Raw genomic sequence first — 25594 nt, 5'->3', positions numbered from 1 at the left:
TGATGGTGCATCAATATACTGTTGCGCTGATTCTCTGTTATGAGGCTTATGTTGTAATGAAACATTGGGGTATCATGCTGCAGTGTAATGGCTTCGTGAAATTCCATTTGATAACAAAGTGACTCTTCAAAGCTTCCACGCTGAGTACAATCCCTGATGGAAAATTCCCATCAAACAAACAGAAAATGATAAGCGTTCAATAAATCTTTTGAACTCTTCTACATTTGGAATGTAATATAAAATGTTATCCCTGCTATGGGCTGAGTTAAAAAAAAATCTATAGAAAAGATAGTTTTCATTAAACTATATAAATTTTTATTGCAATTTCCATATAACTTCTTAAATTTCTATATAATACTGGTATAATCCCTATAAAATTCTATAGGACTTCTCTATAAGGAATTGTATCAGCCCATCTCTTGACAATACACCCCTCTTTTAAGGGATCTAACTGATCTCTTGAAATGTAGAATGTAAACATTTCTGCAATTATAATTTACACCAAGAATGTACCTGAAATACCAAGAATAAAATAAAGAGAGAGGGAAATGATAAGAATCTAATTGAATAACAGACATCTCAGGTATGGCAGATGATTTTCCCTAAATAAATAAAATGTGTGTGTGTGAGGGGAAAATAGATGATGGAGTAGATGTGCTAAAATATTCCTGTGGGATTTATTTTTAGAATGAAAGGAGTATGTCTACAAACTTCAACTCATGCATATTTAAAAGGCTGCTTGGTAGTTCTCACTCCAGCTTCTCTGCATCATTCCAGCTGATGGTGTTTTTGAATTTGTAATGAAGATGCAGAATGGCCATGTTTCTCCCTTCTGTGTATTCATTTTTTTTCCTAATTTTCAGAATGCCTACGTCAACATCAATCGGATCATGTCGGTTGCATCCAGGCTTTCAGAGGCAGGCCATTACGCTTCCCAGCAAATTAAACAAATCTCTACTCAGCTGGATCAAGAATGGAAGAGCTTTGCTGCAGCTCTGGATGAGCGCAGTACCATCCTAGCCATGTCTGCTGTATTTCACCAGAAGGCTGAGCAGGTGAGTTACAGTGAGTTGGAAAATTGTCTACAACCATGTTGGTAACCACTAAAACAAACTTATCTGATGGCTGCTTTGTCTATATGCAGTGAATTTGGGAGTCTCAATCTGGTTCCTAGTGGACAAGTGTCTAAATCACCAATACTACCACTACTACTGTAATTGACACAAATCGATTCCCTTATTGGTAAGCTAAGAAGAAAGGCTTAGGACTTAATGAATACTCCTTTTCCCCTACAGGTGATCCTCCCCAGACACAAGTGAGGTACATTGGTACAGTAATGCACTGCCTTGCTCTCTGCATTGCAGTGCAGCTGCCAGGACTTTCTCTGTTCTATGGGTAAATTCAGGATTATTGTGTGTAGAAGAGTAGTGGTGATAACAAAATATGTATGTATATGTCTGCATGCATATACATAATACAGGTCTATACCAGACTATATTTTGTAAGAACAAAGGGCTGTAGGCCAAATTAATAATCAAACTCAATAAATTCCTTACTATTATTTTAATATTGTAATAGCCCCAATAGTTTTTAATTTCATTTACTCTCACCATCAGAAGTCTATAAAGATAGTTGGAGCATCTCCAAAAGTTTTCTTCTTTCCTTTGAGATCAAGTTCTGGAGTATATCTTCTGGGAAATAACATAGTTTAATAATTTCTTAACTAGGAAAGACTTGAAGTCTGCCTGTGGATGATACCTTTGCTTTTTAGGCCCAAAACCACTCTGCTTGCAAGTGATGGCTTGCCTTTGATTACTGGTTGTAAGTGGCACTCTTCCTTCAGCTGACAAATATTGCTTTGAGGCTGTCTCTTCAGTCTTTTTATGCACTTTCCTTTCACTCGGTAGTTAATGTCAAGCCCAATGAGTGGATGTGTTTGCTGCTTACATAATAACCCATGCTTTGAATGGCTGGAGATTTTCTCCTGAGGTTTCATATGCAAACCTGGAGCATGACCAGGTACGTTATATGACTTTTTATTATCCTCTAGGCTGTGGGATTCATTTACACAGTAGAATATGTAGTTTTTAGACTGAAGTTTCTTCAGATGCATTTAACAGTCTGTCATTTTCAGATGCCCATTTTTATCTGAATGTGCCAAGAATCCTCTTTCTGCAGAATGTAATGTGTATTAGCTGTTTTTGCTAGTCTTTTGGGGTTCTCGCAGTCTGTCGCTGTAAAACTCCTCATAATGTTTGCAGCTAGTCTGGGTTTTGTTTTGTTTTTTGCCTCTTGGAAGGCCTTCCTCAACTGGGATTCGGTTGTGGGGTTAGCTTAGACATGGTAATCATTGTTGGTACAATATCCTATAACCTCCTCTGGAACTGCAGATGGAGTCTCAGTTGAAGTTTTTCCCAATAGAAACTCCTTCATAGATTAATACATTCCAAATAAACATTATATTATAATGTTACATTTTCTAACTTTCAGAAATTAACAAAATAAAGGAAGAGGTATGCAGAACCCAGAAAGAGGTATAAATATTTGTTGCACATTATGACAAAGAGGTGCTGGTTCCAATCCATTCCTAAGATATTTCTGCCTTTGAGGCAGTGGGGCAGGGTAGGGACTAGGGGGAAGGGGGGGGCTTTCCTGGTTTATAGGCATCTTGCTTTTCATTAATCATTGCACTGGATTCTGCAATGAGCTAAGAGAGACTTCCGTTGGTGATCTTTGACTTCCTGCTGGGAAAAGGATACAAATGAATCCTGTTTTCATTAGGCACTCTGTTTTAGCCTGGAAGGGAGACACATCCAGCAGGTGGATCTATGCCAGTGTGCTCTTGTGCGCATACACAGCCCCAAATCGATGGGATCTGCATGGATCCATCCATACAGATCCATTTGCAGGATCAGGGCCTTGGTTTGGTCTTTTGAGATAAGTGAAATTGGTTTTGTTTTCAAATAAGTTGGTGAGTATCTTAAAATTACAGGTGTTCATGCAGATAAAGATGCTTATTTGAGATTTTATTTGCTATTAATGTTGGTCTCAGAAGAAAATAATGTTTGCTTCAGAAGGCAGCTAGAGATGTCAAAGGAAAGTCCAGCACAAACAGAAAACAGGATATTTACTACTCCTGCCATAGAATTATGGCAGATTTCTCTTGATTTTGTATTTTCTACTTATACTGAGCCAGAATGTAGAGCCATTACTCATCCTATGGGCTCTTACTCATGTGAAAATACACCCTTCGCTCCAGTGGGGCTATCGTTCTGTCAAGTGCTCATCCATGTGAATAAGGGTTGCACACACTAACCCTCTTTCATCAGGCTGTCATGTTTCAGATACATCAAGCACCATAGCGTTTAGACATCAGTCTCTCTGCAGGGCAGTTAATCTTCTACCAGGAATACATTCACATGGGAAAAGAGAAGTATTTACAGTCCAAAATAAAATGAGAATTATTTAAAGATATCATTAAAAATAATACTATGTTTTTTATGAGTGATCTCCTATTTTTCTGAACTTTTAGGCTTGTTTGCAATTTATGAATTGTTGCTAAGAAATTGTATAACAAATAGAAAGCTGGATTGAACTGCCACTTAGTTGGGGTGAACTTGTCTTCTTGCCCTCTCAACATCATCAGAATAGATACTTTGCCTCAGTTGTAGCTTAAAAACAGCTGCATAATAACATCGCTTTCAACAACTCTTCTTTTTTCTTTACAATTTAAAGAAAGGGTCTAAAAATGCAGTCTTCCCTTGGCAGCTCTTTAAAGGAACAAAAGTTTGTGCTGCCTGACAGTGACCAGAGTCTCTCAGGCTTGAGAAAACAAGAGATTTTGTTAACACTGAGCGGCAGTTGCTCCTCAGTTGGAATAAGAGACAGTTCAGTCAGAGGGGAGCACTGATGTGAAGCCAATAAACTCAGAATGCTGGAAAAATATGATGTGGGAGTCAGCATGTCCTACTCACAGCTCCATCAGCTGGAACTGAAATATTTGGCTTGCTTCAGTAGCTGTAATAGGATAAACGATGACTTATACACTGAGGATTTAGTAATTCAACCTCTCTGGTACCCTACAACATGTTAGGTATCAGGAATTTTGTATGAGACTGAGCCTAATGCTCATCTGACATACCTATTGAAATGGATTATTTTTTAACAACCTGTATACAATAAAGAAGGTTTAGATTTCTGATCCACACCGTCTTGGACCTAAATAAGTCTGTCCTGTCTTGCAGCTCAGATCATGTCTCTTATTGCACCCTTCTCTTTTTAAATGGTGCCACCCTTAATGTCATGTCCACCCATTTTACCTACTGTGTTACTCTGTATTCTTCATGCCAACCCAATGTACGGATTGCCTATCAGTAATGGGGAATACAAACCCTTCACTGGCTATGAAAAGGCTACTAAGCTGCTATGGGCTCTACCAGCCTTGCCCACTATACCTACATTTGAAAGGAGGTATTAGAAAGGGAAAGCACAGCTCAGCTGGGGAGAACAGGAAGAAGAACAGACATCCAGCTCTCTCTGTGAGAGAGGCCTGACTGGGGCCAAGAACTGCTTGAGAGCATGCTACCTGTTAACACCTCCTTGAAGGAAGGTTGGATGATGCAGGACACAAGTTAACACCCCACCTGCGATTTTTTTTGAGAGACTACTGCGTGTCAGCACCTCCTTGAGAGAAGGCAGAGCTGATGTAAGACTATTGGTGAGACTTGCTACCAGTGACTTGCATGAGAGTCTGCCGCCTGCTGGAGCCTCCCTGAGGAAAGGAAGGCCTGACACGAGATTGTTTGCTATCAGAGCCTTACTTGTTGTTGCTGCCTGAGTCTGTGGTGCCCTGCCTGAAGAGCGTGACAACCAAATAAACACCTTTCATTTTGTTACACCTGACCTAGGTCTCCATAGTGGTTTGTCCCAGGTGCCAGAGTGACCCTGGTCAAACCTCCCCTAATCCAGTCTGACAGACCATCACCTTCTTTTTGTTCAGTCCCTCCTAAACTCACTTCTTCTGTGATGCCAATCACAAGGGCGTCTAATAGAATCTTAGCAATCAAACGTCTGGCACGCAGTCCACTGCACCACAGTCCTGGCAAACACAGAGGCCAACACTTTTTTTATGAAAAGAACCAGGGTATCTTTAACATCTTAGCAGAGCAGGCAGGACCTTTTGTTTTTCAAAGGTTCATCTTAAAGACTCCCATACACCAAACTATATGGAACTCAATTTGTCTAGCTTGAGAGGATGAAAGGCTGAGTCAACCATGCTGGGAGCTGAACTTCATCTCCATCTTCATATGCCTCACAATCACATTTGCTTTCCTGGATCTTGTACTGTACACCTGTCAAGTGTGTACAAGTCAAGCTGAACTTGGCTGAAAGAGCTCTAGGATCAAAGTTTTTTTATTTTTTATTAAAGGTAGGTAAATACGAAATAGATCACAAAGAAACCCCCCTAAATCAAAAAAGGTAGAAAAAAACCTTAGGGAGTTAAACAAAGCTTCCTATAGCACATGTTTTTGATCAAAGGCCAAAATACTTAGTACTAGACTCCCCCACATCACCCAGGTCAGGGTCTGAGTTTGAAGGCATTCAACAGCATGTTTTCCCAATGTCTCCTACTCCAAATGGTGACAGACCTGATTTTCCTCTCACAGCAGTATAAATGAGGATTAACTCCACTCATGTAAATGGAGGTGCATTGGCGTAAAACCAGTGTGAGAGAAGAATCAGGTCCTATATTATTAAGTATGTTTGACACCATGTTGTGGCAGGAGGGTTTATCGGATTGCATCTGTTCCAGAAAGGTATATAAAACTGTCCTATTCCTGTTTGACTTCAGTGGAGCTGTGCTGATTTACACAAGCTGGGATTCTGGCCCATAGACTGTCAAGGGAGGCAGGAATGAAAATAACAGGTTCTTTCTGTACTTGACAGTAGTTCCTAAAAATGTTTTAAAGTATTCACTTTGAAAATACTGTCAGAAAGAACATATTAACTTCTTCAGTTGGCCAAAGATCTGAACCATTAACTTTGAATCCAGTTCTGTCCTCAGAAATGCATATGCACAACTCCCATTGAAAGTAATAGGTGTTGCATGCATTCAGCATCTGTGAGCAGAATTTGAATGTTTATGCTGATCCTCTGAAAAGTCAATGGACCATTCAGTTTGTCCCCTTCCAAGTAGACTTTATGCTCGCAGGAGCTCTCTGCTAGGATCTGCACTAGTCAGGGCCATTTTTCCCTACCATTGCAGGGACCTGAGGCACTAGGGTATTTTGTCCCCCCTATTCTCAGCCTGTGGCACATAATAGGCTAGTCTGCTGTGTGGATCTAATTTTGGTTGCTGCGTTTAGTGGATAGGTGCTAGGTGGTGTTGGTGGTCTGTGGTCAGACTAGATCATCTGTGGTCTCCTCTGGCCTTAAACTCTATGATTCTCTATGTCTCTGAGTTTAAGCAAATCTGAGATCTCATTTGACTGTGAGATGAGGGGGGTGGCCTTTCCCATGTAAACAATCTCCACCAACCCATACGTCTATATTAAAGTGTAAGATGGGGTGCACAGGCAGGGATGGGATGGGCAATGTTTGGAACGTGAGAGGAAAGAAGGGATCCAGAGAGACGTACATCAAGGACATTTTAGCTTGATCCTTGAAGCAGGAGAAGGAGCCAGCAAATAAAGAAGCTAGAGGGGAAAAAGAATCTGCCCCAAGTGACTTCTCACTTAGAGGACCCAACAAGGAATTTCAGCTAATAGGGAAAGCCAAAATGCTTGAGCTTGGCCTGAGAGGCAGTCAGGGGTCACAGACCTTGAGGCATAGCAGGCATGAGACTCAGCTTGCTCTCTCACACTTTGTATGTTCTGGAGGAAGGGTAAGTAAGAGCGTGTGCTGTAACACTACCTTCTTGTGGGGGTCCTTCCTGACCTGGCTACTGCAGGGTTTGCAGCCTGAGTGAATCTGGCTTATTATGACTTTACAGGGGCTATTTGGGTCAAGTCAGAAACACATAGCCCTTTTGTATTGAGGCTTAGTGTTTGTTTTTTTAAATGTCTTGGGAGAGGGGTTTTTTGTTTCAATCTTTCATGGAAGCTGGTAAAACGTACAATTATCTAAGAGAGCCATTTTTGTCTATCATTTCAAATCACGTTTAAGCTGCTTTTTGTGTTCCCAATAGGAGCTGTTCCAGTCTATGGGATAAGTAGGTATTTAAGCAATTAATTAAAATGGTTCTGCACACCCAATAGACAGTAACAGCTTACAGAACTGCCTTTCCAACCTAACAGTTAATTAGTTATTTACATTTTTAAACACATCTTTTTAATACAATGAACCACGATTTTTATTGTGTAAATATATATTTAGCATGAAAATACACATGCATGTAATAAAGGCACTTGTGTCTTCATAGTGTATCATACTGTGATAAACTTTAATGTCTGTGCTATTTTCCAAAGTACCTAAATTAATTGCGCCATAATATGACTAATACTTTGCCAAAGTTCATTTTTTTTAAAAATTAAGCCCTTTCCGTCCTGCCGTCCACAGTGGTAAAATCTGTGCCACACTTCTTCCTAGGAGTTGGTCCTCTAGAGGATAATAGCACTAATGAAGTCACTCTGTTAGTTCAAGTGGCAGAGGTCTGTTTTCTGGTGCTGTAGAATTCCAACCCATGCATGGATGCATTGCAGTAACAGGCATTCTAAACCTGAGTGCCACTCTGGTTTTTGGCATTGTGGCTGTGGTTATATAATAACTCAGCAGTTTTACAGCATCTTTTATTGAAGAGTCAGGATCGATGGCACCAGACATACCAACGGTCTGTCAGGGGAATCAACCCCAGGACTTTTCAACCCCATCAAACTCAGGCCTCCATCACAAAAGTTCAAGAGCATGTTGTTACAGTCAATAGGGCCATTTCTACAGATATAATTTAATACACTAAGCCAATGTATTACATGCAACTCTCAAAGCCCTTTACAGACATTAAGGAATCCTCACAATGCCCCTGTGAGACAAGTAAGGATTATTATCCCTATTTTACAGAGGGATAAACTGACACACAGAAGTGGAAATTTACCTAGGTACAGAGGACCGTCATAAGGTCCTCCTCATTATGTAGCCCCACTGTGGGAATGTGTGGGTATATGGGGACTGTGGGCAGAAAAGCTTGTATCAGGAGGTTTCTGCACTGGTCTGAGAGGGAGAATGTGATTAGAAGTCAAGAAAGAAGCCACTGAATTCATGACTATGTAGTTCTAGTGGCAGGAACTCCAGCATATGCTGGTTTCTCCTAGAGGGAATTCAGTTCAGCCCCATGCCCTGACATGAGATGGCTAGTGGCATTCACATTCCCCTGCATAAAATGTGATTACTTAGATGCAAAAAACCTTGCAGAGTCAAACTGTGCTTCCTGTGGTGCATGTTTTTGATCAAAGGCCAATATATTTGGCATTAGTCTCCCTGATTACTTAGGCTTTGGGCAGCAGTGTGTGTGAATGTCACCTAGATAGGTACTGCAGATCAGCAGCAGAGGTGTACACAGCAGCACCCAGAAGTCCTGACCCCCAATCCCTTCCTCCAGAAAACACTCCTTTTGTTCAGAGGGGTATCTTGTGGGAGTAGATTGAGGTTTTAGTCCAGTATTCATTTTTATCGCTGAATCACAGTGTCTTGAAAATAAGGATTTATAATGCAGGCATTTTCAAACCTTGCCTATAAGCAGTACTGTGAATAAAATTACACCCTGATAATAAAAATAACACACTGTTTCCAGATGAGATTGGGATAGAAACTCTTTGCTTTGAAGTTCAGAGTGTTCTATGCTTTAAGTGAGTGCTTTGCTAACAAGCCACAGGTGAGCACTTCATGAACAGATAAAGCTGTGATCATGAGAGTGGTTTTCTAGCCATTGTACTTTCAGCCTCTGGTGCACTGCATTTGTTGTATTATTAGCTGGTTCTTTTATTGATGGCTTTAAAGGTCCTTAAGCATGGGGGGGGGGGGCTAGTTTAACAAAAAGCTGGAAGAAGAAGAAATATTAACAGAGTAATGAGGTGTCATTACGTAATTAGGTGTCTGCAACATATAAACACATTAGAACAGGGGTCGGCAACCTTTCAGAAGTCGTGTGCTGAGTCTTCATTTATTCACTCTAATTTAAGGTTTTGCGTGCCAGTAATACATTTTAACATTTTTAGAAGGTCTCTTGCTATAAGCCTATAATATATAACTAAACTATTGTTGTATGTAAAATAAAAAGGTTTTTTAAATGTTTAAGAAACTTCATTTAAAGTTAAATTAAAATGCAGAGCCTCCCAAACTGGTGACCAGGGTCCAGGCAATGCGAGTGCCACTGAAAATCAGCTTGCGTGCCGACTTCGGCACATATGCCATAGGTTGCCTACCCCTGCATTAGAAGGTATGTCAGTAGATCAGGCTCCATTTAAAAAAGTGATGTGAGCCCTGAAGAGTAAAGTCCTGTTGTTACAGAACAGGCAGCAGAAGTGTGAACTTGCTCACATTGTTCTGCCATGGTGCCTCAGCCCTGAGCTGGGGACCTCGAGGAGTGAAAAGATGTCTCACCCTCTGAGCCTATTCAATCCCTGGCCTCTCTGCTGAGGCTGCCAACAAAGGTGCTAATTCATATCAATTGTGACGATGTTTTTTGTTTGTTTGTTTTTGTTTTAAATGTGGACATCTGCCCACTGGAATGAGACAAGCAGCTTATTTCAAATACTGTAGGTCACTCAACACCATCCGGTGGTACTGATGACTGATCGCTATTGACCTGGGCCAGATTTAAATTGGTGACCTAGAGATGAAAGTCTTGGTATCCTATTACCAATTCTCCTGAGCCAGCCTTGGATTGAGAACTGCTTTAACACTTAGAAAATCCGCCTTTCGCTGAAATAAATGTCAATGATGATTTTAATGGGAGTTTTCTGTTATTCACGTGTGTGCTGTTAGGGCCAGGTGAATAGCTGTGTTGAGCTGTTGGTGGGAAAATCACCCCTGTGCGGACCTCAAGCATAAACAATTGGAGAGTTCTGACAATATTACATGCAATTAGAACACTGACTGTTTCTTTTCGGTCTATATTTTTATGTTGACTTTAGAAGCAGGGTTGTATTTCTTCTGTTTGTTATTCAAAGGTCCTTCTTATAGGAGTTCCTGAAGTTGTTTTGAAAGTGCCTATGCACTTTACTTGTAAAGCAGGAGAAACCGAATCCTCCTCCTTCTAAAGCCTCCCTTAGGCCCAGCTGGTTGACAAAGTTTTGAGTGTTTAAGGATCACAATCACCTGTGTGATCTGTACCATTTTGTTCCCTCTTGTAAACTCCTGGCATTGTGGTGTTAGTTCAGCACAGTTCACCTTCTGCTTAGTGCTACATTCATCTATGGCACTCTGTAAATGGTTCACTGAAATAGTAATATTAAGTTACCTCCTGGCTAGTAAGTTTGAAACATCCTGCTGATTGCTTTTGGAATTGCTTCAGTTCCTTTCAGGTGTGGATGCCTGGTGTAAAATGTGTAGTGAAGGAGGCCTCCCATCAGAAATGCAAGACCTGGAGCTGGCCATCCATCATCATCAGTCTCTGTATGAACAGGTGACCCAGGCTTACACAGAGGTAAGTGTTTCCAGGAGAAGAATTTTAACAGCTGCTAATGGATTGTTTATACGATTATGCATTTTGGAGCTATTTTTAATTGAATAAATCACAGTTTTACTTTCCATGACTCATTGATATGACTGCTTAGTAGGGATAAAGCTAATAATCCTTTAAAATGGTTCTTGAGAGATATGTGATCTTTTTACTCATGACTTCACACAGGAGGTCAGATCTGCTCCCAGGCTGTAGGCCTCCAATGCAGTAAGTCAACCTGGAGCAGCAGAACAAACTGTAGCCAACCCCCACACCTCTGGGGTACCTGTAGCCAGCCAGGGCAGCTTACAGGCTGGCCAAGAGACAGGCTGCTTCATTACCTTTCCTAGGCATCCTGCAATAGTGAAGTTGCTATATAGACCTGACCAAATTGCTTTCTGTTTGGAGTAAGTCCCTGCTTCAGTGCAGTTATTCTAATGGGGGTACTTTGCACACCATCCGCTCTCTTCACTATCATCAAAGTCCCAAGACAGGAAGCCACGGAGATGCCAGGTCGTTATCAGAGCAAAAGATGTAAAAGACCGTGCCTTAAAGTTATATCCATTTGTATAAGCTGGTTCTCAGTAGAGAAATAGGCTGTTTCAGATCTAAAGAGCCTGTATAAAAAGGACAATGTCAAGGTTGCTAAGACTAAAAACTGCCTTATGGCCCTTTGGAAAAAGTCCTATAAAGATTTTCATTATGCTTTTTCCCCTGAATTGATCCAGGCTGCAGCAGGAAATAACCCTCCACAAATAGCAGACATTCAGTGCAAATCACTGCAAACAGACCAGTGTCCATAGCATGTTGAGAAATAATCTACAGATGTCATAATTTGCTTAATGTTTCTTTTTTCTCATCAGAGGTTCTCCTTTCTTGTTCTTCACTTCCTCACACTCAGAAGGCCCTGTATTATTCTTGTCTAGTTTTCTGGCCAAAAAGAGCTGGACCTAGTTCCTTACAGTGCCTGCAAAAGCATCTCCCAAACTGGCTAGTAGAAATATGTACAATAACTGTAGTAATAGTCACTGGACCAGTCAGGATACCAGGCAACAGAAAATTTGTCTGGAGGCTGAGCACTTCTCCTCTGTTGGGCAGTGTAGGTTAAAATGTGCCCTGTGAAGGCCAGGAAGGCAGTGTACCCAAGAGAGCTGGATGATGCACAGATTCAACTCCTCCCTAGCCTCTGCCAGCTATACAACCCCCAATGGACCTTAAAACTGCCCTTCCGTGCCAGAGCTTCCTGGAAAGGATGATTGAAATACTGCCTACCCTCCCCAGGGAAGGATCCTCCAGGGGTCACTGGAACAGGCAGGTGGAGTCTGCCTCTCTGTACACCAGCAGGGGTAGATCTAGCTCACCGTCCTTACTTTTGCCATCATATAAATTGTGAAGGACAGATCCCTTTTCAATGTTTAGAAAGAGCTTCTTTCTTTTCCTGTACCAGACAAAGAATATTCAATTAAATATCAGCAAGATAAGGAAATGTGTATATTAAAGTCTCTTTGCATAATATATGCTTAAAAGGCTCTTAAATAAAGCCCACTGCTACATCTTACATTATATGCCCCTGATATTTCCGTCTTTGATATTCAATCCCACAAATCGGTGTTAAGATAAATAATAGTTAACTTTCAAATGAAGACTTCAGAACAAAGGCTAATGCTCTGTCCCAAACTCATCCTGCTGGATACCTGCTTAGAGAGATCATCTTTCTTATTCAAAGTACCTGAAAGCACTTTCCAGATCAGTTACATTAGCCAGAGGTTATTGCAATGATTTTAGGACCATTTGTACAATGTCTCCCCAGATGGGACTGCTACTGAATCTCGTACAGAAGAACTGCAGGTGTGGCAGTCTATATAGGAAAACTGAGAAAATCTTGGTGACTTCTTGAAGTAACTATGACTATTACGGGCTTTGTCTGTTCAGCGGAGTGTTAATATTGTTTTTAAACTAAATTTTGAATAGACTTCCTTTTTTAAAAAATATTTATTTCTAAAAAATATAATTTAAGTGGAATGAATTTTTAAAGCAAACATTTACCCATTAGCCTACAGACCTTAACCCTTCGAGTGTGTATGTACATTTTAAGGCCCTTATTAAATGCAGCCGTTAAAAATATGTATTATTTTTGCTGCAGCTTCTTCTGAGATCGTTATGACTTATTAAACATGTAGTTGTTTAGATCATTTAAATATTACATTCCCAATAGATTTATTTGAACAATGTTAGCAGAGAGGTGAAGTTGAGTATCTTTACCTCTGAATATGTTCATCACTTGCCTAAGGCCAACTTACAAAGCTTGCAGTGTAGTTCAGGTGTCCCGTATCCCATCCCTGGGCTTATTCCTCTAGAGGATGATGCTTCCTGTCAACATATTATAACATTGTCACCTCCTCCTTAATAGGATAGTCAGAGTGCTGAACTCTCAGCAATGATGTCAGAATTGTGGCATGGGCTATCCTTTCCTTTTCTTCAGTATGGTTGCAAATCTCTACATATATAAACTGCAATTCAATAGTCATATTTAATGCAATGGAAGGTGCTCAGGAGTCAGAACTCTTACTTCGAGACAATGCAGATGACATTATATTGCTGAAAGATTCTGCTACAAGGTATTGTGAAGCTTTTTGGAGATGCTCACCAAAAGCTTCATACAGTGCCCATTAGAGCCTCATTTTGACTTCACTGCACTTTTGCTCAGGCCCTGAACATATGGGGCCCAGTTCCTGCTGTATCCAAGCAAAACTCACAGATAGTGGATGCAGGGGAGAGGAGGAAGGACTGACAGAGTCAGTTCAGTTTGTTAGCTACCTCGGTATGACAGCTTTAGCTTATGCTACTGGCAAAAGATCTTCCACCATCAGAGAACTGGGAATAATGGAGCCCCCAAGAGGCCCCTCTACACCTCTTATACTGGGTGGGGCAACTCTGGTGGATGAGCTGGTGCAAGAGGCACCATCTTTATATCCCCCTCCATAGGAGGAATTTTTCAGGGGTTTCTCTGTCCTGTGGGAGTTTGTTTTATACTGCCAATATGATCAATTAATGTTGTGTCACACAAATATAATTGAGATGCCCCCTTTAGTTCAACCTGTATTTTTAAAATCACTCTTGATGTTAGTACTGTTTGCTGGGGAAAGGAGAAGGATGAGGGGAATACAGGATTCTAGAGTGAAGGGCAATTGGTGTTGATGAGTACAACATCTTGCTAAATGTGATTGCACCAAGTCTAGTTCATTCTTTGTCCCAAAAGGCACAATGCATCTGCTGGGAAGACCATTCCCTGACTTAGCTCAGCTATGTCCACTAATCTGCAGAGGGGACCTTAGTCTGGTCACTTGCTAGGCTCTCAGCATTCTGCAGGCCCAACTGGTAGGATACTTGGGATTTAAAATTCACTTCTAGTTATATAAAAAGTTCATAGTAACACCTAGCTGGAGAGTCTGGGAGCCAGACTGTAATTTTCAATGCAAACAAGAAAGAAGCATGAATCAGACTAACTTGTTCATATATAGAGCTCTCATGTATAATTCACAGGGGGTGAGATTCTTCCTGGGCATAGTTACAGCATGAGGTCTATGCACATTTAAGCCTTCAAAATATGGTAAAAGTGGAATGCAAAAAGTGCATAGGCCTTTTGCTTATTTTCTGCACTGGGTGAGTTTTACCGATGGTGCTCAAGTGTATTTCCCATAGATTGGCTTTTTTTAAAGTTGTGATGTGACCTGCTAAGCAGGAATGTTAATGCTGCTATCCTTGAACAATCCTTGAAAAATGCAAAGCATTCACATGAAAAGCAATTCAATGACTTATTTTCCAGTTCTAAGGAGAACTCTGAAAGTGCTTGAAAAACCACGTAACTAGCAACCCAGACTGGTGAAACTATTCATTTATCTTTTCAAATCCATTCATTAGCTAATCTTTCAGTACACAGCTCTTTCATGTCCTTTGGTTGGGAGGTGGTATAGCATTCATAAAAGAATCACTTTTGGAACAGGAACTTTTGAACCGAAGAAAGGTCGATGAGTCATAGAAGGTGTGAAGGACTAGGAAAAACTCCTGTAATATTTTATGAATATTATGAGTATCTCTGTTTGACTATTATTGTTTGTGTGTTATATAATTATCAAGAGGGTTAATTCCAGCAGGAGCAGGTTGGCAGGAAAGCAGACCAAGACTGATACTTAATGGGACAATACAGGCATCATTCCCCTTGAAGTTTAGCTCTGGCCTTATGGGAGGTAAATATCGGGTTGGTCCCATTGGGCAAAGGGCGAGCTTCTAACCTCACTGTGACGGGTTGGATGACAGAAACCCCCTGGGGGTTGCTGCCTGATGTGCCAAGACTACTTCTGCCCCTGCTTTCCTGCCCTGGCAGCTTAGGACTTCAGTGCTCTGCCTGGTTTCAGCCAGACCTGCTAGTCTGCTGCAAACCCAGACCCAGGTCTGAACCCCGTCCCCTAACTGCTGTAGGCTTAACTGAAAGCAACTTACAGAAGTGTTCCTGTCTTTAACACTCAGATGTCCAACTCCCATTGGGATCCAAACCCCAAATAAATCCATTTTACCCTGTATAAAGCTTATACAGGCTAAACTCATAAATTGTTCGCCCTCTATAACACTGATAGAGAGAGATGCACAGTTGTTTGCTCCCCCCAGTATTAATACATACTCTGAGTTAATTAATAAGTAAAAAGTGATTTTATTAAATACAGAAAGTAGGATTTAAGTGGTTCCAAGTAGTAACAGACAGAACAAAGTGAATTACCAAGTAAAATAAAATAGAACACACAAGTCTATGTCTAAGAAACTGAATACAAATAAAACCTCACCAGTTCCAGTAAGCTTCCTTTTACAGACTAGTCTCCTGCTAGTCTGGGTCCAGCAATCACTCAGACCCCCTGTAGTTACTGTCCTTTGTTCCAGTTTTTTTCAGGTATGCTTGAGGGTGGAGAGGCTCTCTCTTTAGCCAGCTGAAGACCAAATGGAGGGGTTTCCCAGGGGGTTAAACAGACTTTCTCTTGTGGGTGGAGACCCCCTCCTCACTCCTACGCAAAGTCCAGCTCCAAGATGGAGTTTTGAAGTCACATGGGCAAGCCACATGTCCATGCATGACTCATTTTTTACCAGCCAGGCCACATTCCTGGGACAGGTCAGATGTGGATTGGCATCTTCAAGTTCATTGTAGGCTTAAGTGGTTTTTGATTTGGCACTTAATTTGCACTTTTCTCAAGAAGCTGACCAAATGCTCTGCTAGGCTAGTTAAAGTCAAGCAAGTATACAGCCAATATTCCTAACTTCAAGTACAAAAATGATACATGCATATACATAGGATTAATAGGTTCAGTACTTTAGTGCATAACCTTTACAGAGATACGTTATATGGTATATGTAGCACAAAACCTATTCTAGTTTTATTATATATACATTCATAAGCATATTCCATAAAGCCTTATGGGGGGAACTGTCACAATGGGGTTGGTCACACTGGGCAAAGGGCCAGCTTCAAACCTCAGGGGCCCTTCAGGTGGGAAGCTGAAACAAAGGCCTTTGAAGTGGATACAAATCTGAGTTTCTGATGCTCTGGAAGGAGGGGGGGCAAGATTACAGGTGATCAGACTGTCCCCTCAGACTCAGAGGGTTGGGTACTGGGGTAAGCTAGATCTACCTAAGCTTTAGGTAAGACAGATGCAACTAGACTGTTGTGTAAGAAACCCCTTTTCTTGTTACACTGTGTTTAGCAAGACTAAAGATTACTTTGTTTGGTTTATTGTATGTGCACATTGATCACAGCCCCTAAAGGGAAATCTTGTAGGACAGTTGAATCTAGTTGGGCCTACTTGAACACTCATGGCTAGTACACAGAGTACTGTCCCCTGGGATCCAATTTAAAGAGAGTGAGAATTGTGAGACGGATGAAGGCAAGCAGCCTAACACCTTAGGGGACTGCATTTACAGAAACTGAAAGGGGCCAATGGAGAAGCTATCCCTGAACTTTGACAGAACATTTCCAGAAATGTTCTCCAGAATAGAGCACATCCATTAATGCAGTTTTCAGAGTGATAGACGTGTTAGTCTGTATCAGCAAAAACAGTGCATCCTTGTGGCACCCTAGAGACTAACAAATGTATTTGGGCATAAGCTTTCATGGGCTATAACCCACTTCATCAGATGTATGAAGTGAAAAATACAGAAGCAGAAGGTGTGAGTAACAGTAGGGAGAAATTAGTATTGGGGAAATTAAGTTTAGGTTTTGTAATGAGCCAACCACTCCCAGTCTTTATTCAGGCCTAATCTGATGGAATCCAGTTTACAAATTGGTTTTTGAATGTTGTGATTCCTGATGTCAGATTTGTGTCCATTTATTCTTTTGCATAGAGACTGTCCGATTTGGCCAATGTACATGGCAGAGGGGCATTGCTAAACTCTGCCCGAGGGCTACCTAAACGAAATTTCCCCAATACTAATTTCTCCCTACTGTTATTCTCACCTTCTTGTCAACTATCTGTAATGGGCCACTCTCTTACCACTTCAAAAGTTATTTTTTCCCTTGGTATCCTGCTGTTAACTGATCTTCTCATTAGACTGACCTCACACTTGGTAAAGCAACCCCCCAGCCTTTCATGTATTTATACCTGCTCCTGTATTTTTCACTTCATGCATCTGATGAAGTGGTTTCTAGCCCACGAAAGCTTATGCCCAAATAAATTTGTTGGTCTCTAAGGTGCCACAAGGACTCCTCATTATAAATGCAGTTATCACCTATACAGTTATCACCTATGCACTTACAAGTAAATGTAATGAATATCTTATCTGATAGCATGTGTTCTGCATCTTCTTTCAGACAAGGTTCTTGAGTCTTCTCTGTTTGGACTGACTTTGCTCTCACTAACACCTGTATAAAAAGTAACTACACTTGAAATTAGTATCATTAGAACAGTGTAAGGTGACCAGATGTCCCAATTTTATAGGGACAGTCCCGATTTATGGGTCTTTTTCTTATATAGGCTCCTGTTACCTCCCACCCTGTCCCAATTTTTTCACATTTGGTGTGTAGTAACCCTACAGCAGTGTAAGAGCAGAATGCGACCTATTGTAAAATATAAGGCCACTAACAGCAACGTATGGGTGTATGGGAAGCTATGCTGGTAGAAGGGATGAGCTTCTGATTAATGACCAGATTCCAAAAATGTATGGTTCAGCTTGTTATCCCCACTTTGACAACATTATTTGTATATGCCTCTGCCTCAACTTTCTCTGCTGAAATCCTCATCTCTATCATCATTTTCTTTTGCCATCCCTGTTGGAACTCAATCATCTGTGTCCACAGCAGGCTGCAGCTTCCCTGACTCCAGCATGTATAGATTGCTCCTGCCCATTTTCATGAGCAAAGGAATTTGAGTATTACCTCACCACCACTCACCCACACACAGCTCCCTAATCATTTCCAAATCTGGTTTAAAAAACTGCAGAGATTTGCCACCGCGTATTTTACAGACATCGGTGACCTTCTGTTCCCGGTAAAAACCAGTATAAATCTAAAATAATGCCATTGATTTCACTGAAATTATTCCAGATATATTCTCCTGTAACTGACTGGGAAGCAACATGATCTGTGGAAAGTGCATGGGATTGGGAATCAGGAGTGTCTGTGACAGCCTTACTGTATGACTATGGGCAAGTCACTTAATTTCTCAATACATCAATACTTCTATCTGTAAAATAGGGATAATGACACCCATCTTTGAGAAATATTCTGAGATGTACTGATAATGCTAAGCAGTAGAAATGGTCAGAAAAACTTTGAGAGAGGGTCTATTGAAATCTAAATGTCAATTTTTGCCTAAATTTATTTATGGAACTAAAAAAGGGAATAAATAAGTTCCAGCAATGGAATCATCCTCTTCTAACATTTCCATAACTAAACTTTTTGTTTTGTTCCTATTGAAATGACTTTTTGATGAGAATTTTTTTAATTGTGTTATATAATATAATTTTTAAGACATCTTAATTGAAATGAAACTCTGATCTGAATTTTTTTTTCCTGGAATGTTCTTTTGTGAAGAATTTTGAAATGTTCAGCCTTTGTTCCTAATTAGAATGAAAATATATTTTGAAATTTCAAAAGCCTCTATAAAACTGAATTTGCATTCTGTCTGCAGCTCTGTTTAGTACTTATAGTGTTTTATCTGAGTTACTGATATCAGAGCCACACCTTGACTATCCATGTATTTCTCAAATCCCCTCTTACAAAATTCCAACACCCACATTTATTACATTAAGATAGTTGTAGTTCATTTACATTTTGCATTTTATGGCTGAAATTTTCAGTGGGTTCCATGAAATACATAAGAAATACAATTTAGATGGATTATTTTGCATGCATAGAAACCCTTTATGTGTGTAAATGCAGGGTTTCGTATGTAAAAATGATTTCACTTGGAACATTTGCATGCAAGTTTCTCGGGCCCATTGAAAATGTAGGCCTGTAGTTTTCTCTGAACTATTCATGGGAAAGAAAAGAAAAGAAGGTTAGTACTACCACTTACTAATTTATTTTCTCTTATCTTACTGAGTGAAGAAGAGCATGAATTTCACCTTTTGGAATTTGCATTCATACGTCATAAGCTCACAAAGAAATGACTCCGACTGTGAATGTTTTAGTCATCTGTGTATTTCTGAAAATGCCACCTCCTCACCAGGATGTGTCTATATGTCTCCTGCCTCCAAACGCCACTCATAACACAACATTATTTGTCAATTAATTTTCAGTGCCCAAATGTCTGCGAAACATGCAGTAGTTCAGTATCTATTTAGATATCTGTTGCCATATATGAACCTGTCACTTCAGTTCCTGAGGTCCTACTGAGCAACACAGTAGGTCCATTGTGAAACCGAGGCAAGTGATGATGAATACATAAGTAAAAATAAAAAAAAAAGTTGCTCAAGATTTCCTGTCTTTTCCTTCTAACAGAGCCATTTATTGGGGTGTGGGTGGTGGGGAAGAATTGGGAGGATGAGACTATTCTTGCTGCAAGCTGTCAGATGTTAAAGAAAATGTTATCAGCGCCAATGAAGTTGTCCCCTCGAGACTCAATCTTTTTCTTTCAGGTAAGCCAGGATGGGAAGGCTTTGTTGGATGTCCTGCAGCGTCCCTTGAGCCCTGGAAACTCTGAATCTCTTACTGCTACTGCTAATTATTCCAAGGCTGTCCACCAGGTCTTGGATGTGGTACATGAAGTCTTGCATCACCAGCGGCGCCTAGAGAGCATCTGGCAGCACAGAAAAGTCCGATTACATCAAAGGCTGCAGCTCTGTGTTTTCCAGCAGGATGTTCAGCAGGTAATGTCCTATGTTAGAGCGGTGAAATGAAAGTCTAAAGGACTAATACATATTATGGCTATATCTCTTTGTAGCCATTAAATTTATATGGTGACTCATCTGGAGGTAGAGTGACCAGACAGCAAATGTGAAAAATTGGGACGGGGGTGGGGGGTTATAGGAGCCTATGTAAGAAAAAGACCCAAAAATCGGGACTGTCTCAGTAAAATCAGGACATCTGGTCACCCTATCTTAAGGATATTTGTTACCACCCAGTATTATTACATATGCTAGCTATACAGTACTATCCTATTTCACCATTCAGTACTTTTCAACTAGCTTTTGTAAAGTTCTTCATTTCAGATGCCACCATTGATAATGTAACTTATAATAAGAGGCCTTTGGTAAAATGTTTAGAAGGTTAATAGCTTTTGGAAGTAGACAGTTGCTTATCACAGCTACAGTATGTGCTTTAGAAAAAGATAGGTAACAGAAAAAAGGTGGGTGACAAGGTTAAAAAAAAAAGGAGCGGGGGCTGGGTGGAATAGTTTTGAATTGCCCCATTTTCCAGCTTGCCTTATGGAAACAATCCATATTGCTCAACAGAGTTTAGGTTCTTCACAGTAGAGCACAATTTTTTTTTTTGAGTGATCTCTGCATATTCCAACTTGGGGGCTCCAGGTGCATGCAGTGACAGCCAATTGATCAAACTGCACCAGCAGCACATCCCATGAGTGTAAATGTGCAGAGTCCATGTCAAAGAACTTCAGTGGAAAGTCAGTAACCTTCATATATGCAAAAGCAGCAAAGAATCCTGTGGCACTTTATAGACCAGCAGACGTTTTGGAGCATGAGCTTTCGTGGGTGAATACCCACTTCGTCAGATGCATGTGACGTCATATATGCAGACGTCCATTTTGAATAACTTTGGTTACAGATAAGTTGCCTTCAATTTCTTAGGGGGGAAGCTATAAGAATATGATAACTAACAATAATCACAAGAGTTCCATGCTAATAGCTGCCCTTTTGTACACAAGCATGAAGAACAAACATTGCAGGAGTCATCTCACTTCCAACTATGTGGTATGTTAAGGGGAAGGCTACTGGCTAAGACTGTGTGCTGCTAATGTGGTGCCTGCTGTGAGTGAAGGGGCTGTGGGTTCTAATCCTGATATGACATATATTTAAATCCTTTTTTGTTTTTAAGTTACCTCTTTACAGTGAAACTCAAGGAAGAGGTTGAGGGAGTAAGCTCTCATAAGTGTGTGAGGAAGGCAGGAACTGAGAACTTATAGGGACAAGCTAGCAGCCCCTGTGATGGTCTCATGCATAAACAGTTCAGCAATAAAAACATAGAGAATTGCTAGCATAGCGCTCCCTTGCAAATAGATACATTTCTTACCAGGCTTGAGCATTTTATGGGCAGCATTTTTACTACTAAGGTGAAAAACATTACTTTTGCTCAGCTTTTATTTAAAATCAAAATATTCACAACAGTGTTAAGGCCATAATTGTATAAAAGAGATGCTTAGTTTAAGAAACTTCGCTTACATTATATGTCAAAATATGTATGCTGCATGATAATGAAATCTGGAATCTACATATTGAAGCATCTTTATATGATTGAGTGAGTACTGAGTTTCAGTACTAGCATATACTGGAAATGTCTGAAATCCAGAAATGTACTCTGATGTGACATCAAAGTAAAACATGCAAAAATCAAGTAAATATTAAAGTTTGTATAGTAACCTTCATTCACCAGTATGTCACAGATTGTGCTACATTCCAAAGTGGATTTGTGATTAGCCTAAGGAAGACTAGTCCAAATTGATGTAAGAGACACCTTCTTTCAGTATTTTGGGTCAAGTCCTGCCTCCCTTACTCTGGTGAGCAATCCTGCTGAACTCTATAGGACTACTAGTGGGGTAAAGCAAGCAGGCTTTGGCTTATTAGTGAAACCCATTCAGTCCTCTAGTCTCCTCCTCTTCCAGTTAATGGGCAATTTTGTCATTGTCTTCGACGAGAGTGGGTCTGGGTCCTTGGTGTGTATTATAACTGCTACATTAGTGAAGAATAAATTTCACAGGAGCAGAATCATTTAGAATGCATCACTGCAAAGCTTCGTAGTGTTCCATTGACAGCAACCTTTCCAAATTTTCGTTATACTGGGTAGTTATTATCTAGGAAACAGCAACTTAAGACAGAAACTCATCTGTCATTGGCACACACTTACTCTTAGAGGCATCTTTTTACCCTGCTTATAAAATGGGAAGGAGGAGATGAATCATTTTGTGCTTTTAAACATCTTTAGTGTTCAAGAAATGAATCACAACCCACTAAATGAAATAACCACCTAAACAGACTCAGAAATGTGAGATAAAAGTTTACACAGAAAAAAGATTTTGGGATATGATTTGCAAAATGGATCAGTATTTTTCAGGATCATTTCTATAGATCTTGCTTGGCACAGGCACACCCTGCTACGATTCTTATATCAGCAGGAATAGTTTAGGTCTGAATTCCATCACTAACAAATTAATAAGTATATGGATGAATTAAAATATACATTTGGAGACTGAAATGTACCAAGTAAGGTAGAGGGATGTCAGAGTAAATCAAAAAAGCTGTCTAAATGGTCTATGCATGATGCCTCAAACTTGCAGCTTAATATTTTCAGACACTTTGGTGGCAGGTTGCCCTGCCAGATGTCTAAATGTGGCCTGTTAGCACTTCTTTATTTTGCAGCCATTATTCCCTTCCCATGAAACCTCTCAATCTTTCCTATAGGATATACTCCCACACTCCTCCAACAGTGAGAGTGATATGTTTGATCTTCTCTCAGCTCATTGCCAGTGCTGCTCCTTTAATTGAAATTTGATTAGTTTGGCTGCTTCTCAGGGAGCACAGCAGCAAGCCAGGAGACAGATACTTTATTTGCAGATAGTTTCCTTTCATGTACAGAAGTCTTGGGTCAGCTGGGGCAGCTACAGGATACTGCAAAGAACCATGCTTCTCATGGCTGCTGAAGGCTAAGTGGGAGAAGGGCAGGATGTCAACTAGTTACAAACAAACTTTGGTCTCTGGCTAGGAAGCAAATCACTAGGTGATAGTGACTTGGACAGTGGTGGCCCTGTCTCATTTCTCATTGTTTGAGGACAGTTTTTGAGAAGGGCATGCTGGACACAGCACCAGGGTCACCTGGATTTTTCTGACTTCATAGATATCTATTATCCTAGTTTTATGCCCAGATATATTAACAAAGACAAATTTAATTTCCTTGGTTGACTATCTGCCTCTGGACAGAGGCCTAGTGTCCATGTTGATATCATTACATGTATTAGCAGCCACTGGTATGAAATGTTTAAGGTGTAGCTGACACATCTGTAGGATTTTGTGGAGTGGATAGGGTTGTTCTTCAGTGGGTTGTGGGGCGTAGCTGTCCATCCCCTCTGATGTGGTCCCATTCTCTTGCATCTCCTGTTCAGTATATATATGAAACTACTTGGGGAAATTACGATACATGTGGAGATGCAGTGCCATCCGTTTGCTGATAACCTTCAGCTATACACCTCCTTCTCATAAAGTGGATACCTGGCTTTCTCAGATAGGTCCTTGGATGAGGCTGAGCCAACTGATGCTCAGTCCAGAAAAAATCTTGAGGTGGTGCTGATTGGCAGAGGGAGCAACTTGAGAAATTAGATAGGGGAGAGGGGAGATTTGTGACTGCTAATCCATTGTTGGAGAATGTCTACCAATTGTCTAACAGACTTCCAAAATTGCAATATTTTTGGATCCCTGAGGTGTTTTTGGATATGAGGTAGCTCATGCAGAATGCATCTGCCAACCTTTTTAGTGGAGTTAGTCAGTGTGAGAAGATGCATGTGTGTCCCAGGAACTGCAGTTCCACCTGCTTCTTTATGATCAAGCGGTATCAAGTGGAGTGCCCCAAGGGTTGGTCCTGGGGCTGGTTTTGTTCAATATCTTCAATAATGATCTGGAGGATGGCATGGTTTGCACCCTCAGCAAGTTTACATCTGACACTAAACTGGGAGGAGTGGTAGATATGCTGAAGGGTAGGGATATGATACAGAGTGATCTAGACAAGTGGGAGGACTGGGCCAAAAGAAATCTGATGAGGTTCAACAAGGAAAAGTGCAGAGTCCTGCACTTAGGATGGAAGAATCCCATTCACTGCTACAGACTAGGGACCAAGTGGCTAGGCAGCAGTTCTGTAGAAAAGGACGTAGGGGTTACATTGGACTAGAAGCTGGATATGAGTCAACGGGGTGTCCTTGTTGTCAAGAAGGCTAACGGCATTTTGGGCTGTATAAGTAGGAGCATTGCCAGCAGATTGAGGGACATGATCATTCCCCTCTATTTAGCATTGGTAAGGCCTCATCTGGAGTACTGTGTCCAGTTTTGGGCCCCACCCTACAAGAAGGATTTAGAAAAATTGGAAAGAGTCCAGCAGAGGACAAGAGAAATGATTAGGGGCTGGAGCACATGATTTATGATGAGAGGCTGAGGGAAACGGAACTGGGATTATTTAGTCCACAGAAGAGAAGAATGAGGGGGAATTTGATAGCTACTTTCAACTACCTGAAAGGGGGTTCCAAAGAAGATGGATCTAAACTGTTCTCAGTGGCAGCTGATGACTGAACATGGAATAATAGTCTCAAGTTGCAGTGGGGGAGGTTTAGGTTGGATATTAGGAAAAACGTTTTCACTAGGAGGATGGTGAAACACTGGAATGGGTTACCTAGGGAGGTGGTGGAATCTCCTTCCTTAGAGGTTTTTAAGGTCAGGCTTGACAAAGCCCTGGCTGGGATGATTTAGTTAGGGATTGGTCCTGCTTTGAGCAGGGCGTTGGACTAGGTGACCTCTTGAGGTCCCTTCCAACCCTGATATTCTATGATTCTGTGATCTATCATATTCATAATGTGTCCATACTGTAGTGACTAGTCATGATGCTAACCTATAGAGCCCTACGATTTGATACTGGGCCACCCTTAGGAACCACCTCTCCTTGAATATACTAACAAGATATCAGAAATCAGCTGAAGTCCTATTGCGGGTCATTCCTATATGCACATTTTGGGGTACTTGAAGTTGGGTGTCTTTAGTGGAAGGCACCTGGCTCTAGAACTTACTACTTCCATTTATCTACGTGAGCTGGAGTTTACTGACTTTTAGAGCCCAGTGCAAGACTCATCTTTGTAGCCAACCCATCACTTAATAATTCACTGTGGTTGGTTGGAGTGGTCAGATAGGTTGTGGGAAGTTTAGTTTAACACGCTGTTACGCTTAATTTGTCAGGATGATGCAGAGAAAGTCATTAAAAATCAATACAGAAATAAAGCTGGCTGGCAGGAGAAGTGCAGGTGGAAGGAGGAAGCACTATCTCCTCATAGGCAAGTACTTCACCATTATAATGTGTTTTGATTTTCATTGGCTGGAGAAGCAGATCATGCCCAAACCTATATCTCTTGCATGGAGCATAAGGTACTGCCAACATAGCACCTGCCTGATTGTATACAGTACCTGGAACTGTTGGATACTCCATGTGATACATATTGTCTATTTAGCCCATTTACAGAAGGGTGCTAAGGTTTA

At 40.8% G+C, this 25594-nt stretch overlaps 1 protein-coding gene across 6 annotated transcripts in view; it reads left to right on the top strand.

Moving 5' to 3' along the window:
- KALRN (kalirin RhoGEF kinase) overlaps nt 1-25594 on the top strand; it is an 833042-nt gene that overhangs the window by 406308 nt on the left and 401140 nt on the right. For all 6 annotated transcript variants that reach the window (XM_075070289.1, XM_075070290.1, XM_075070292.1 and 3 more), the window contains exons 7-9: nt 864-1055; nt 10508-10639; nt 19772-20002. In XM_075070289.1, the coding sequence (XP_074926390.1) occupies nt 864-1055; nt 10508-10639; nt 19772-20002 (555 nt within the window). The remainder of the gene's footprint in view (nt 1-863; nt 1056-10507; nt 10640-19771; nt 20003-25594) is intronic.

Source organism: Chelonoidis abingdonii, chromosome 10 (assembly GCF_003597395.2).
Source record: "Chelonoidis abingdonii isolate Lonesome George chromosome 10, CheloAbing_2.0, whole genome shotgun sequence".
NCBI lineage: Eukaryota > Metazoa > Chordata > Testudines > Testudinidae > Chelonoidis > Chelonoidis abingdonii.
This window is presented reverse-complemented; position numbering and strand designations above follow the sequence as displayed.